Source organism: Salvelinus sp. IW2-2015, unplaced genomic scaffold (assembly GCF_002910315.2).
Source record: "Salvelinus sp. IW2-2015 unplaced genomic scaffold, ASM291031v2 Un_scaffold1168, whole genome shotgun sequence".
In the NCBI taxonomy this organism is placed as follows: Eukaryota; Metazoa; Chordata; class Actinopteri; order Salmoniformes; family Salmonidae; genus Salvelinus; species Salvelinus sp. IW2-2015.
In genome coordinates this window covers 90216-103503 of record NW_019942762.1, presented here as the reverse complement: position 1 = coordinate 103503, position 13288 = coordinate 90216, and the positions used below count along the sequence as shown (strand labels likewise).

Sequence of the window (13288 nt, the reverse complement as noted above, 5' to 3'; positions counted from 1 at the left end):
GGACCATTTCAAGAACTTTGAAAGTTTCTTCAAGTGCAGTTGCAAAAATCATCAAGCACTATGACGAAACTGGCTCTCATGAGGACCGCCACAGGAGAGGATAACCCAGTGTTACCTCTGCTGCAGAGGATAAGTTTATTAGAATTAACTGCACCTCAGATTGAAGCCCGAATAAATGCTTCACAGAGGTCAAGTAACAGACACATCTCAACATCAACTGTCCAGAGGAGACTACGTGAATCAATCAATCAATCAATCAATTTTATTTTATATAGCCCTTCGTACATCAGCTAATATCTCGAAGTGCTGTACAGACACCCAGCCTAAAACCCCAAATAGCTAGTAATGCAGGTGTAGAAGCACGGTGGCTAGGAAAAACTCCCTAGAAAGGCCAAAACCTAGGAAGAAACCTAGAGAGGAACCAGGCTATGAGGGGTGGCCAGTCGCCTCTTCTGGCTGTGCCGGGTGAGATATATACAGAACATTGCCAAGATGTTCAAAAATTTTCATAAGTGACAAGCATGGTCAATAATAATCATGAATAATTTTTAGTTGGCTTTTCATAGCCGATCATCAAGAGTTGAAAAACACAGGTCTGGGACCAGGTGGCGGTTCCATAACCGCAGGCAGACCAGCTGAAACTGGAAATAGCAGCAAGGCCAGGCGGACTGGGGACAGCAAGGAGTCACCACGGGCGGCAGTCCCGACCATGGTCCTAGGGCCCAGGTCCTCCGAGAGAAAGAAAGAGAGAAGGAGAAAATTAGAGAGAGCCCAAGATTTCCAAAATTTCCATAAATGACAAGCATGGTCAAATAATAATCAGGAATAAATTCTCAGTTGTTTTCATAGCCGATCATTAAGAGTTGAAAAACAGCAGGTCTGGGACAGGTAGGGGTTCCATAACCGCAGGCAGAACAGTTGAAACTGGAATAGCAGCAAGGCCAAGCGGACTGGGGACAGCAAGGAGTCACCACGGCCGGTAGTCCCGACGTATGGTCCTAGGGCTCAGGTCCTCCGAGAGAAAGAAAGAGAGAAGGAGAAAATTAGAGAGAGCCAAGATTTTCAAAATGTTCATAAATGACAAGCATGGTCAAATAATAATCAGGAATAAATCTCAGTTGGCTTTTCATAGCCGATCATTAAGATTTGAAAACAGCAGGTTCTGGGACAGGTAGGGGTTCCGTAACCACAGCAGAACAGTTGAAACTGGAATAGCAGCAAGGCCAGGCGGACTGGGGACAGCAAGGTGTCATCATGCCGGTAGTCCTGACGTATGGTCCTAGGCTCTCAGGTTCTCAGAGAGAAAGAGAGAACGAGAGATTAGAGAAGCATACTTAATTCACACAGGACACTGGATAAGACAGGAAGAAGTACTCTCAGGTCAACTGACCCTAGCCCCCGACACAAACTACTGCAGCATAAATACTGGAGGCTGAGACAGGAGCGGTCAGGAGACACTGTGGCCCCATCCGAAGAAACCCCGGACGGGCCAATAGGAAGGATATAACCCCACCCACTTTGCCAAAGCACAGCCCCCCCACCACTAGAGGAAATCCTCGACACCAAACTTAACAATCCTGAGACAAGGCCGAGTATAGCCCACAAAGGTCTCCACCACAGCACAAACAAAGGGGGCGCAACCCAGACAGGAAGATACGTCAGTAACTCAACCCACTCAAGTGACGCACCCCTCCTAGGGACGGCATGAAAGAGCACCAGCAAGCCAGTGACTCAGCCCCTGTAACAGGGTTAGAGGCAGAGAATCCCAGTGGAGAGAGGGGAACCGCCTGGCAGAGACAGCAAGGGCGGTTTGTTGCTCCAGAGCCTTTCCGTTCACTTCACACTCCTGGGCCAGCTACACTCAATCATATGACCTACTGAAGAGATAATGCTTCAGTAAAGACTTAAGGTTGAGACCGAGTCTGCGTCTCTCACATGGGTAGGCAGACTGTTCCATAAAAATGGAGATCTATAGGAGAAAGCCCTGCCTCCCGCTGTTTGCTTAGAAATTCTAGGACATTAGGAGGCCTGCGTCTTGTGCCGTAGCGTACGTATTGGTATGTACGGCGAGGACCAACTCGGAAAGATAGGTAGGAGCAAGCCCTGTAACGCTTTATATTAACAGTAAAACCTTGAAATCAGCCCTTGCCTTAACAGGAAGCCAGTGAGGGAAGCTACACTGGAGTAATATGATCAAATTTTTGGTTCTAGTCAGGATTCTAGCAGCCGTATTTAGCACTAACTGAAGTTTATTTTGCTTTATCGGGTAGCCGGAAAGTAGAGCATTGCAGTAGTCTAACCTAGAAGTAAACAAATGCATGGATTTAATTTTTTCTGCATCTTTTTGGACAGAATTTCTGATTTTTGCAATGTTACGTAGATGGAAAAAAGCTGTCCTTGAAACAGTCTTGATATGTTCGTCAAAAGAGAGATCAGGGTCAAGAGTAACGCCGAGGTCCTTCACAGTTTTATTTGAGACGACTTTACAACCATCAAGATGAATTGTCAGATTTAACAGAAGATCTCTTTGTTTCTTGGGACCTAGAACAAGCATCTCTGTTTTGTCCGAGTTTAAAAGTAGAAAGTTTTCAGCCATCCACTTCCTTATGTCTGAAACACAGGCTTCTAGCGAGGGCAATTTTGGGGCTTCACCAAAATCAGGCCTTCATGGTCAAATTGCTCCAAAGAAACCACTACTTAAGGAAACCAATAATAAGAAGAGACTTGCTTGGGCCAAGAAACACAAGCAATGGACATCAGACCGGTGGAAATCTCTCCTTTTGTCTGATGAGTCCAAATTTGGAAATTTTGGTTCCAAATAATCTCTGCATGTGTGGTTCCCATTGTGAAGCATGGAGGAGGAGGTGTGAGGGGTGCTTTGCTGGTGACACTGTCAGTGATTTATTTAGAATTCAAGGCACACTTAACCAGCAGGGCTAACACAACATTCTGCAGCGATACGCCATCCCATCTGGTTCGCACTTAGTCGGTCTATCATTTGTTTTTCAACAGGACAATGACCAAAACAGGCTGTGTAAGGGCTATTTGACGAAGGAGAGTGACGGAGTGCTGCATTAGATGACCTGGCTGCCACAATCACCCGACCTCAACCCAATTGAGATGGTTTGGGATGAGTTGGACCGCAGAGTGAAGGAAAAGCAGACAACAAGTGCTCAGCATGTGGGAACTCCTACAGGACTGCATTCCTCATAAAGCTTGTTGACGGAATGCCAAGAGTGTGCAAAGCTGTCATCAAGGCAAAGGGTGGCTACTTTGAAGAATATAAAATATATTTGTTTAAAAACTTTTTGGGTTACTACAGGATTCCATATGTGTTTTTTCATAGTTTTGATGTCTTCACTATTATTCTACAATGTAGAAAATAGTACAAATAAAGAGAAACCCTTGAATGAGTAAGTGTGTCCAAACTTTTGACTGGTACTGTATATTTCTCAAATGACAGGGTTGGGGGGTAACTGACAATGATCACATTTAATCAGTTACATGTAATCTGATTTTTTTTAAAGTTTGTAATCAGTTACGTTACCAGCTAAAATATAGTAATAAGATTACAGATAGTTTTGAAAAAATAATTGATTACTTTTAAATTCATAAAGGATTTTTGCGGAAAAAAACAACATTGTTGTCACGCCCTGGCCTTAGTTATCTTTGTTTTCTGTAATATTTTGGTTAGGTCAGGGTGTGACAGGGGGGATGTTTGTGTGTATTTGTCTCGTCTTMGGTGGTTGTATGGTATAGGGGGTTTTGGTAGAGTGTATGGGTTTGTGTTGAGTGTAGGTGTCTAGGTAAGTCTATGGTTGCCTGAATGGTTCTCAATCAGAGACAGCTGTCATTCATTGTTTCTGATTGGGAGCCATATTTAAGGCAGCCATAGGCAGTAGGCTATTGTGGGTAATTGTCTATGTGTAGTGTTTAGTGTCAGCACTATTTGTTTGTATAGCTTCACGTTCGTTTGTCTTCATTAAAGAAGATGTATTTCTCTCACGCTGCACCTTGGTCCACTCTTCCTCAAAGTTACGACAATTGTGACACCTTTCTGTTTTCTAATGACATTCAATTCAGCATGGAAATAACGCACAAGTTTACGTTTGTTCCACCTGAACGAGTCTGACCACAAGTCAGGGACCACTATGGTGACACACCAAATGCGCTTGAAGAATTATTTTTGCCTCTGCTAATGCCTTTTAAAGGGAAAGTAATTCAAATGTAGTCAGATTATGTTACTGAGTTTGGGTAGTCCAAAGGTTATGTCACTGATAACATTTTGGGACAGGTAACTAGTAACTGTACCGGATTCTATTTAGAAAGTAACCTACCCAACCATGTCAAATTATAAACCTCAAAGGGAAGGAAAATCTTATCTGAGATTACAGAGCAACTCACTCTTCTAATGAACAAAATACAGAAGTGACTGATTAACATATCTGAAGGTAGGCCACACACAGGAATGCTCTATTTTCCTAAACCTTTAAATGGCAAATTGGCACTGTATCTATCAGTGTTGTAGATAAATGTGACAACATTAACTCTTTTTTTGTTTTGTTGTTTTTTAAAGGTGATTGTGAGAGTAATTGGGAGGTGACTTTCAACGATACAGCTCCATGTGCCTTAAAAGGGTCGTCAGTGGTGTTTGGATGCAGTTATGACTACCCCTCAGACCAGACTATTACAAATACCTTCTGGAAGTTCCAGACTCAAAATTATGATACAAATTTCTTTGAGGCCCAGCAATACGGACAACGTGTAGAATACCTTGGAAATAATAAACACAACTGCACCTTGAGAATGAATAACCTAAATAGTAGTGATGCAAATTCCTATCTCTTCAGATTTAAGACAGTTAATAAGTATGGCAAACTGAATGCATGGAGCAGTACAACATCAGTTTCACTAACTCTGACAGGTAATTTTGATACCGGAAGTAAAGCCCACTCTCATGACTCTACAAAACATTTTCAGTAATGATTGTTTTTCTCCTCTCTACAAGGGCTGAAAGCTGAAGTAAACCCTGCCACTGTGAGAGAGGGAGAGAAGGTGACACTAACATGTAGCACAACCTGTACACTGAGTGACCATCCAACTTTTGTCTGGTTCAGGGATGGACAATCAGTATCAAAAACAGAGTTTCAGGCAAATAGTGAGGATTCTGGTAGATACCGATGTGCTGTTCAAGGTCAAGATCTTCTCTCGTCTGCTCCAGTGTCTCTTGATGTCCAATGTGAGTTAATACCTGATCTAATTAACATGAGCACATTATATCATTGTATGCATTTTAGAATAAGGCTGTAACATAACATGTGGAAAAAGTCAAGGTGTAACGGCTGTCGTCGGGAGAAGGAGAAGACCAAGGTGCAGTGAGGTAAGTATTCATAATCCTTTTAATAAATACGAATACTAGAACGAAAACAACAAAACGACAAACGAACAGTTCTGCAAGGCGCCTCTGGAGCGGGGACCCTTACCGCCGACCCCGGACTGGGGACCCTCGCAGCGGGCCCCGAACAGGAGGGCGACTCTGGCTGCTCCGGACAGGAGGGCGACTCTGGCTGCTCCGGACAGGAGGGCGACTCTGGCTGCTCCGGACAGGAGGGCGACTCTGGCTGCTCCGGAAGGAGGGAGACTGGCTGCTCCGGACAGGAGGGCGACTCTGGCTGCTCCGGACAGGAGGGAGACTCTGGCTGCTCCGGACAGGAGGGAGACTCTGGCTGCTCCGGACAGGAGGGAGACTCTGGCTGCTCCGGACAGGAGGGCGTGAAACAAGGGGTCTGAGTACTTTCCGAATGCACTGTACATTCAAAGCTCTGCACCAAGGATGCCTCTGAATGGTGTTCATTTAATTGCATTATATTCCTAAGAAAGCTAAAAGACAAGGTTTATTTCTGATAAAATAATAGGATGCATTTTGAAAGACGTATGTACAGTTGAATTCGGAAGTTTACATACACCTTAACCAAACTCAGTTTTTCACAATTCTTGACATTTAATCCTAGTAAAAATTCCCTGTCTTAGGTCAGTTAGGATCACCACTTTATATTAAGAATGTGAAATGTCAGAATAATAGTAGAGAGAATGATTTATTTCAGCTTTTATTTCTTTCATCACATTCCCAATGGGTCAGAAGTTTACATACACTCAATTAGTATTTGGTAGCATTGCCTTTAAATTGTTTAACTTGGGTCAAACGTTTCGGGTAGCCTTCCACAAGCTTCCCACAATAAGATGGGTGAATTTTGGCCCATTCCTCCTGACAGAGCTGATGTAACTGAGTCAGGTTTGTAGGCCTCCTTGCTCTCACACGCTTTTTTAGTTCTGCCCACAAATTTTCTCGAGAATTGAGGTCAGGGATTTGTGATGGCCACTCCAATACCTTGACTTTGTTGTCCTTAAGCCATTTTGCCACAACTTTAGAAGTATGCTTGGGGTCATTGTCCATTTGGAAGATCCATTTGCAACTAAGCTTTACCTTCCTGACTGATGTCTTGAGATGTTGCTTCAATACATAATTTTCCGGCCTCATGATGCCATCTATTTTGTGAAGGGCACCAGTTCCTCCTGCAGCAAAGCACCCCCACAGCATGATGCTGCCACCCCCGTGCTTCACGGTTGGGATGGTGTTCTTCGGCTGGCAAGCTTCCCCCTTTTTCCTCCAAACATAACGATGGTCATTATGGCCAAACAGTTACATTTTTGTTTCATCAGACCAGAGGGCATTTCTCCAAAAAGTATGATTTTTGTCCACATGTGCAGTTGCAAACCGTAGTCTGGCTTTATTATGGCGGTTTTGGAGCAGTGGCTTCTTCCTTGCTAAGCGGCCTTTCAGGTTATGTTGATATATGACCCGTTTTACTGTGGATATAGATACTTTTGTGCCTGTTTCCTGCAGCGTCTTCACAAGGTCCTTTGCTCTTGTTCTGGGATTGATTTGCACTTTCCGCACCAAAGTACGCTCATCTCTAGGAGACAGAACGCGTCTCCTTCTTGAGCGGTATGACGGCTGCGTAGTCCCATGGTGTTAATACTTGCATACTATTGTTTGTACAGATGAATGTGGTACCTTCAGGCATTTGGAAATTGCTCCCAAGGATGAACCAGACTTGTGGAGGTCTACAATCTTTTTTCTGAGGTCTTGCCTGATTTCTTTTGATTTTCCCATTATGTCAAGCAAAGAGGCACTGAGTTTGAAGGTAGGCCTTGAAATAAATCCACAGTTACACCTCCAATTGACTCAAATAATGTCATATAGCCTATCAGAAGCTTCTAAAGCCATGACATCTGTTTAAAGGCACAGTCAACTTAGTGTATGTAAACTTCTGAGCCACTGGAATTGTGAGACAGTGAATTATAAATGAAATAATCTGTCTGTAAACAATTGTTGGGAAAATTACTTGTGTCATGCACAAGTAGATGTCCTAACCGACTTGCCAAAACTATAGTTTGTTAAAACCTCTTAGCGCGCAATTTCGACAACATCTGGTGAAATCGGAGTGCGCCAAATTCAAAGTACAAAATCGTAATATTAAACATTCATGAAAATACAAGTGTCATACATGATTCTTTAGCTTAGAATCTTGGTAATCGAACCGCGCTGTTCGATTTACACTAGGCTTTACAGCGAAAGCATAGCATTCGATTATCTAAGGACAGCGCCCCACAACAACATATGTTTTCAGCCAGCACAGGAGTCACAAAATCATTAATAGCGATAAAATAAAGCACTTACCTTTGAAGATCTTCCCCTGTTTGCAATCCCAAGGGTCCGAAGAGCGCGCCCTAACGAAGAGCGCGCCCTCATTCAAGCGCACAAAGAGACTACTTTTGCCTTACCTCTCCCCATGGATAAACAACTATTACTCATTGGTTTTTCAAAAAACAAGCCTGAAACCATGTATAAAGACTGTTGACATCTAGTGGAAGCCATAGGAACTGCAATCTGGGAGGCGGAAGTCATAGTTTTCAATAGCTTCACATTTGAAGTTGATGGGAGCTCAACAAAAAAGATTCTGGTTGGATTTGCCTCGGGTTTTTGCCTGCCATATCAGTTCTGTTATACTCACGGACATTATTTTAACAGTTTTAGAAACTTCTGGATGTTTTTTCATCCAATTCTACCAATTAGGTGCATATCCTAGCTTCTGGGCCTGAGTAACAGGCAGTTTACTTTGGGCTCGTCAGACAGGCGGAAATTCAGGATATTTCCCCCGACCCTAGAAAGGTTAACAAGAAATTTGTGGAGTGGTTGAAAAACGAGTTTTAATGACTCCAACCTAAGTGCAGGTAAACTTCTGACTTCAACTGTAGATAGCATAATGTTTTCACATACAACATCCCTTGATCTTTTGGTGTGAATGTCAATGTGCTTGATAACAAATTTGCCGTGATGCAAGGCAATGTCTATTTCCTGACCGTGGCTGTGTGTTTGCATTGTGATTACTTGAAGAGGATGTTGAGCAGTTTGAGGATGCTGTTCATGTTGATAGGTTATGGTGAGAGCAAATAACACAATGATGGCTACTAACGAAATGCAAAACTGTTCTGAGAACGTTAATAAATATATTCTGACCCATTATATTTACTGGAACCACTATAAGGGATGAAAGTTCAGTCTATTGGTTTTGTGAAGTGCACAGACAACCAAATGTGTGGTGAGAGGTACTGTAGTAGTGTTGTGGTTCGATACAGAGAAATATGTTCAACATCATATAAACACTTGTAACCTTACTCCCTCTCCTACAGATGCTCCAAAGAATGTCACATTGTCAGTCAGTCCATCTGGAGATGTTACTAAGGGTAACTCAGTCACTCTCACCTGTAGCTGCAGTGCAAACCCCCATGTGTTGGCCTACATCCTGTATAAGGAGAGTGGGCAGTCCCTTGCAACTCTGACACCATCGCAGAGTCACACCATTCGTAGCATCAAGCTCACAGACAGTGGAGGGTACTACTGCCAGGCACAAAATGAAGTCAGTAATGTCAAGTCTAATGTAACTTCACTCAACGTTCAGTGTGAGTATTCACGGTTTAATTGACCATCAACACTAATGAACTGAATAACTGTAGGCCAACATGAGTTACTTTGTGTGGTCAGTAGGCTATTTTAAAGAACAGGACCACTCTTCAACTAATGTACTTGAGCTTGTTGTAACTTTCAGACCCTCCTGAGGACACCTCTGTGTCAGTCAGTCCCTCTGGTCCAGTGGTAGAGGGCATCTTTGTGAATCTGACCTGTAGCAGCCATGCTAACTCAGCAGTGAGCTACACCTGGTACAGAGTCAATGGGAGCAGCCCTATCCAGTCAGGGACTCAGTTGATACTTGAGAAGGTTTCTCCTGCTAACTCAGGGAGGTATTACTGTGAGGCAAGGAACAAACATGGAGCCCTCAACTCATCACTCCTGTTTCTTGATGTTCTGTGTAAGTTAACTGTACATGCTATGTGAGGATGTCAGTTTTATGTGCAAAGTTGTGTTTGCTTTCTTTATAGGGAAGCAGGTTGTTAAAACTGTGTTGTTGCAGTATCTTGGAGTGTAATATCCAAGATATTGCAACAGTTTTTCACTACAATGTAAGCATAACAGGTCTACAGAGTTGGGGTAAATCACAATTAAATTCCTTTCAGTTGAATTGGACATGGAATGTATCCATAGGAAAGCAATGCAATCTCAGTCTCACCTGGCATGAATGTAGATGAACTTGACACCAACCCTGTTGGCCAGGACTGTTTGTGTTTGGATTCATCGTTACTAAATATTGAGCAGATATCAAAAGTTAAATTGTTCAATTATTTTTTTTTTAGATCCCCCAAGGAACACCTTGGTATCAGTCAGTCTCTCTGTCCCACTGTTAGAGGGAAGTTCTGTGAACCTGACCTGCAGCAGTCATGCCAACCCAGCAGTGGAGAACTACACCTGGTTTAGGAAGGTTGGAACAGACACCTCACAGACAGGTTCAGGAGAGGTGTTGAGATTGACCTCTCTAAACTCCTCTGACAGTGGACAGTACTTCTGTGAGGCCAGGAACAGAGAAGGGGCTCACAAGTCTACTGTGGTGTCTCTGACCATACAGAGTGCCAATCATGGTGAGTGTAGAGGGAAATGTCCTGTTCTCCTGAATCATTATGTTCTAAATGGGAATTCCCTTGAATGTATTTTTTCATGTACTGTACCCTGCGTCATTTTCAGCTACAAAGACTGTCCAAATGTCAGTTTACATTGGTTCCGCGGCCGCAGTTTTCATGGTGATCATACTTCTTGTGTTCTTATGGATGTGGTAAGTCTAGAAACATCATAAAGCAGAGTATGATGGCCTTGTGGTACCTATTTGTCCCACCAAAGAAATGTGGTTTCTTTGACAGGAAGATCCCATTCAAATTATGTCAAAGGACTGCTGTGGACAAAGAGGTGAGTGGAACACAGCATATACACTCTAATTCACAATACCAATAGCATGTCAGTGCAATAGTGTTATATGAAGTTTTGAACGCAGTAAGTGTTCATGGTATTTGAACAACATTCAAGAACAAGCTTCCATTCTTCCCCAGTAACATGATACTTAGTTTAACCAATAGACGAAGGTATGTTGAGGAGTCAACATATCAAACATTTTGTCTTTTTTTGGCTGATTCCAACCTTTAGTACTATCAAGACCCAGTCTTATCCAGTAGAAGGACCAGTAATGACCCAGCATCACAGGAAACTAGAACGGAGGAACAGGAAAATGCCCTCTATGCCAACGTTCAACTGCCTCCCTCTCACACCCACCACCAAGACAGTTCTCTGTACTCTGTGGTCGAGCCACCAGCTCTGCAGAACCCTCCTGACCCTCATTACGCTACCTTTGACTTCCAGCAGTTCCAAAGCTCCATTGACGGGGCCCAACTCTCCAGACCCCAATGTGGAGATGATGTTGTATACTCCACAGTGAAAGCCATAAAGGCCAATGTGACAGACAACCTCCAGTACGCCAGCATCCCGTTCCCCCTCCCCAGTCCTACTGCCAGGTAAGAGTGCACTCACTATCAGTTCAGTCCTTTTCCATATAACCTATTTCTGGAAGTCTGTTTATTTGAAATGTTTGAATATACTCATATAAAAACTCTATTTGCTTTTTGCAGGCTGGAAGAAAGTTTAGAGGTGGACCATTCTGTTATCTACTCCACTGTTGCCAAACCTGAAGCCTGAACATTTCCTTACATATTGGTGAATAAACTAAGCAGCACTGGAACACATGTTAAGATATGTAAAGTATGGAATTAATAAGTAGTTATGGAAATAGATGTATATGTGTTGTACTGTACTTGTAATGTGTGTGCCTCACGTGTGATGATGAGCTTCCATTGCTTGTGCATGCTTCTGTCTTGATAATTGAATGGTCAACCCTGACATTTTATTGGCTGACTGTTTCTTTTTTTGTTTGAGGTGCAACCACCCAGGGGAAGGTGCTTGTAAGAGGGAAGTGGCCATGTGACTGGTTTAGTTTATAAATATCTGACTAAGTTTGAGAGAATATTGTTTATTTATCTTGAATTGAAGTTGAATTAATATTTTGTTAGATCTTCCCTCGACTGCACCAGAACCTGTATTTTTGGTTGTTTAGTTTGTTTGTTTGTTTGATTAATTGTGTACTGTTATGACCTCCTTTTTGACCAGGCTGAGAAAGAGTCTCAGTAATTCAGTTTAATTCATAAACGTGTGAACTTGCAACCTGTTGTTGACTTCTTTATTTTGCCACTCAACCCAAACTTGAAGAACCTGTGTATAATATGTGATTGGCAGAGCTCGACCTGGGCTGGCGTGGTATGGCATTGTGACATATGTCATGGTTATGTTATACATACAGTATGTTGATTATTACATGAATTTGTTATGGTAAACTATGATGTTGTATAATTTTTATTTATTTGAAATACTGTGGATATTTACAAATATGAAAACTTACTTCTGGTTGTCCTTTCACTTTTAGTCATCCAATGTTCAACAACTCGTCATCATAAAGGAAGTAAATTACAGTAGGCCTAGTACAGTAAAATTACTTATTTAAAGGTAGAGCCAGAATGAGGTGTACATACAACTGAAGAGCTACAGATATTACTGTACATGTTGTGAAGAAAATGAGATGTAGGGCTGGATTCCATCCGTATCGCCAAAGTTCAGTGGTATAGAGCGATTGAAATTGAAAGGCAATTTTCGATTGTGCCGAAAATACTGTATGCAGTGTTTGCAATAAATGCAGTCTCCACGAACGCAGAAACATTGCCTTTAAGTTTAAATCACGCTGTAACGGTGATAAACAGCACTACAGATTGAATTGAGACAGTAAAGCAGGAGCATTCCATGGAGGGCCTAGTTCTTCTTCTTCTTCTAGGATACAATGGTGGTCCGCAAACTAACGTTAAAGGTGCGTGCTGCCACCTAATATGCTGGAGTGTGTGGTCGATCACGGTTTACAACATTAGCTCCACATTTCGAAATCCTCCTACCTAACTCAGTACTTCTGGGAAAATAAAAAAGAGCCCTGCTAACTTCTAATAGACTGTCCCCCATTCCCAAAATCACTTCCAAACCCACTCATCCCCGTCCACCCTCAATGACCCTACACTTCAATCTTTCCCTCTCTTCATCATACTTTACAACAATATAACAACACATGCTCCACCGTTTCATCGACCATACACTCCAGGCACCAACTATTCACATGCTTGCCAACCAGATGTAATGACTAGTTCAATGTATAATGTCATAGGCGCAATCGAGCAAACACCACCTCTTCCTTCCTAATCTGACCTTTGAATCTTGGTCCAACGACCTTTCTTTGGAAGGCATATAAATGCCGTCCCTGGGATCAGAGACGCATCTCTTCAGACACACATCTATCAAAGTGGCTCTTATCTTACATTCGGCCTCACCTCTACATAGTGGAACATTGATATCAATTACATCTCGTTTTTAAGCTCATTTGGCTATCTGGTCTACTATTTCAATCCCTTCCGCACCCCAATGGGCTGGGACCCAGCATAATCTCGCTACTACACCCAGTCTTTCAATTCTCCATAATAACATGAATGCCTTCAATCGTAGGTAAATCGTATTAGATTTGCAAGATAAGAAACTATTCAATACACACATGGAATCTGAGCATACTATAATTCTGACAGGAGGGCCTAGTGTCTGCTGGTTTTGGTTTATCCTATCAATTAAGACCTAAACAACCAGGTGAGGAGTTCCTTACTAATCAGTCACCTTATTTCATCAATCATTTACTTGCCTAGTAAA

At 42.5% G+C, this 13288-nt stretch overlaps 1 protein-coding gene across 1 annotated transcript; it reads left to right on the top strand.

The window, feature by feature from the left end:
- The first annotated feature begins 3749 nt into the window (after positions 1-3749).
- Positions 3750-11719, top strand: LOC112069949 (B-cell receptor CD22-like). The gene is made up of 9 exons (XM_024137349.2): positions 3750-4924; positions 5009-5239; positions 8755-9024; positions 9171-9431; positions 9814-10095; positions 10199-10286; positions 10372-10417; positions 10652-11016; positions 11131-11719. The coding sequence occupies exons 1-9, from the start codon at positions 4807-4809 to the stop codon at positions 11195-11197; spliced, it is 1728 nt and encodes a 575-aa protein (XP_023993117.1). The 5' UTR covers positions 3750-4806; the 3' UTR covers positions 11198-11719.
- The last annotated feature ends 1569 nt before the right edge of the window (positions 11720-13288 follow it).

Coding starts and splice junctions, on each gene's coding strand:
- LOC112069949 (XM_024137349.2), top strand. CDS start 4,807: ATGAATAACCTAAATAGTAGTGATGCAAATTCCTATCTCTTCAGATTT. Junction 9,025..9,170: donor AACTTCACTCAACGTTCAGT/GTGAGTATTCAC, acceptor TGTAACTTTCAG/ACCCTCCTGAGGACACCTCT. Junction 10,096..10,198: donor CATACAGAGTGCCAATCATG/GTGAGTGTAGAG, acceptor CGTCATTTTCAG/CTACAAAGACTGTCCAAATG.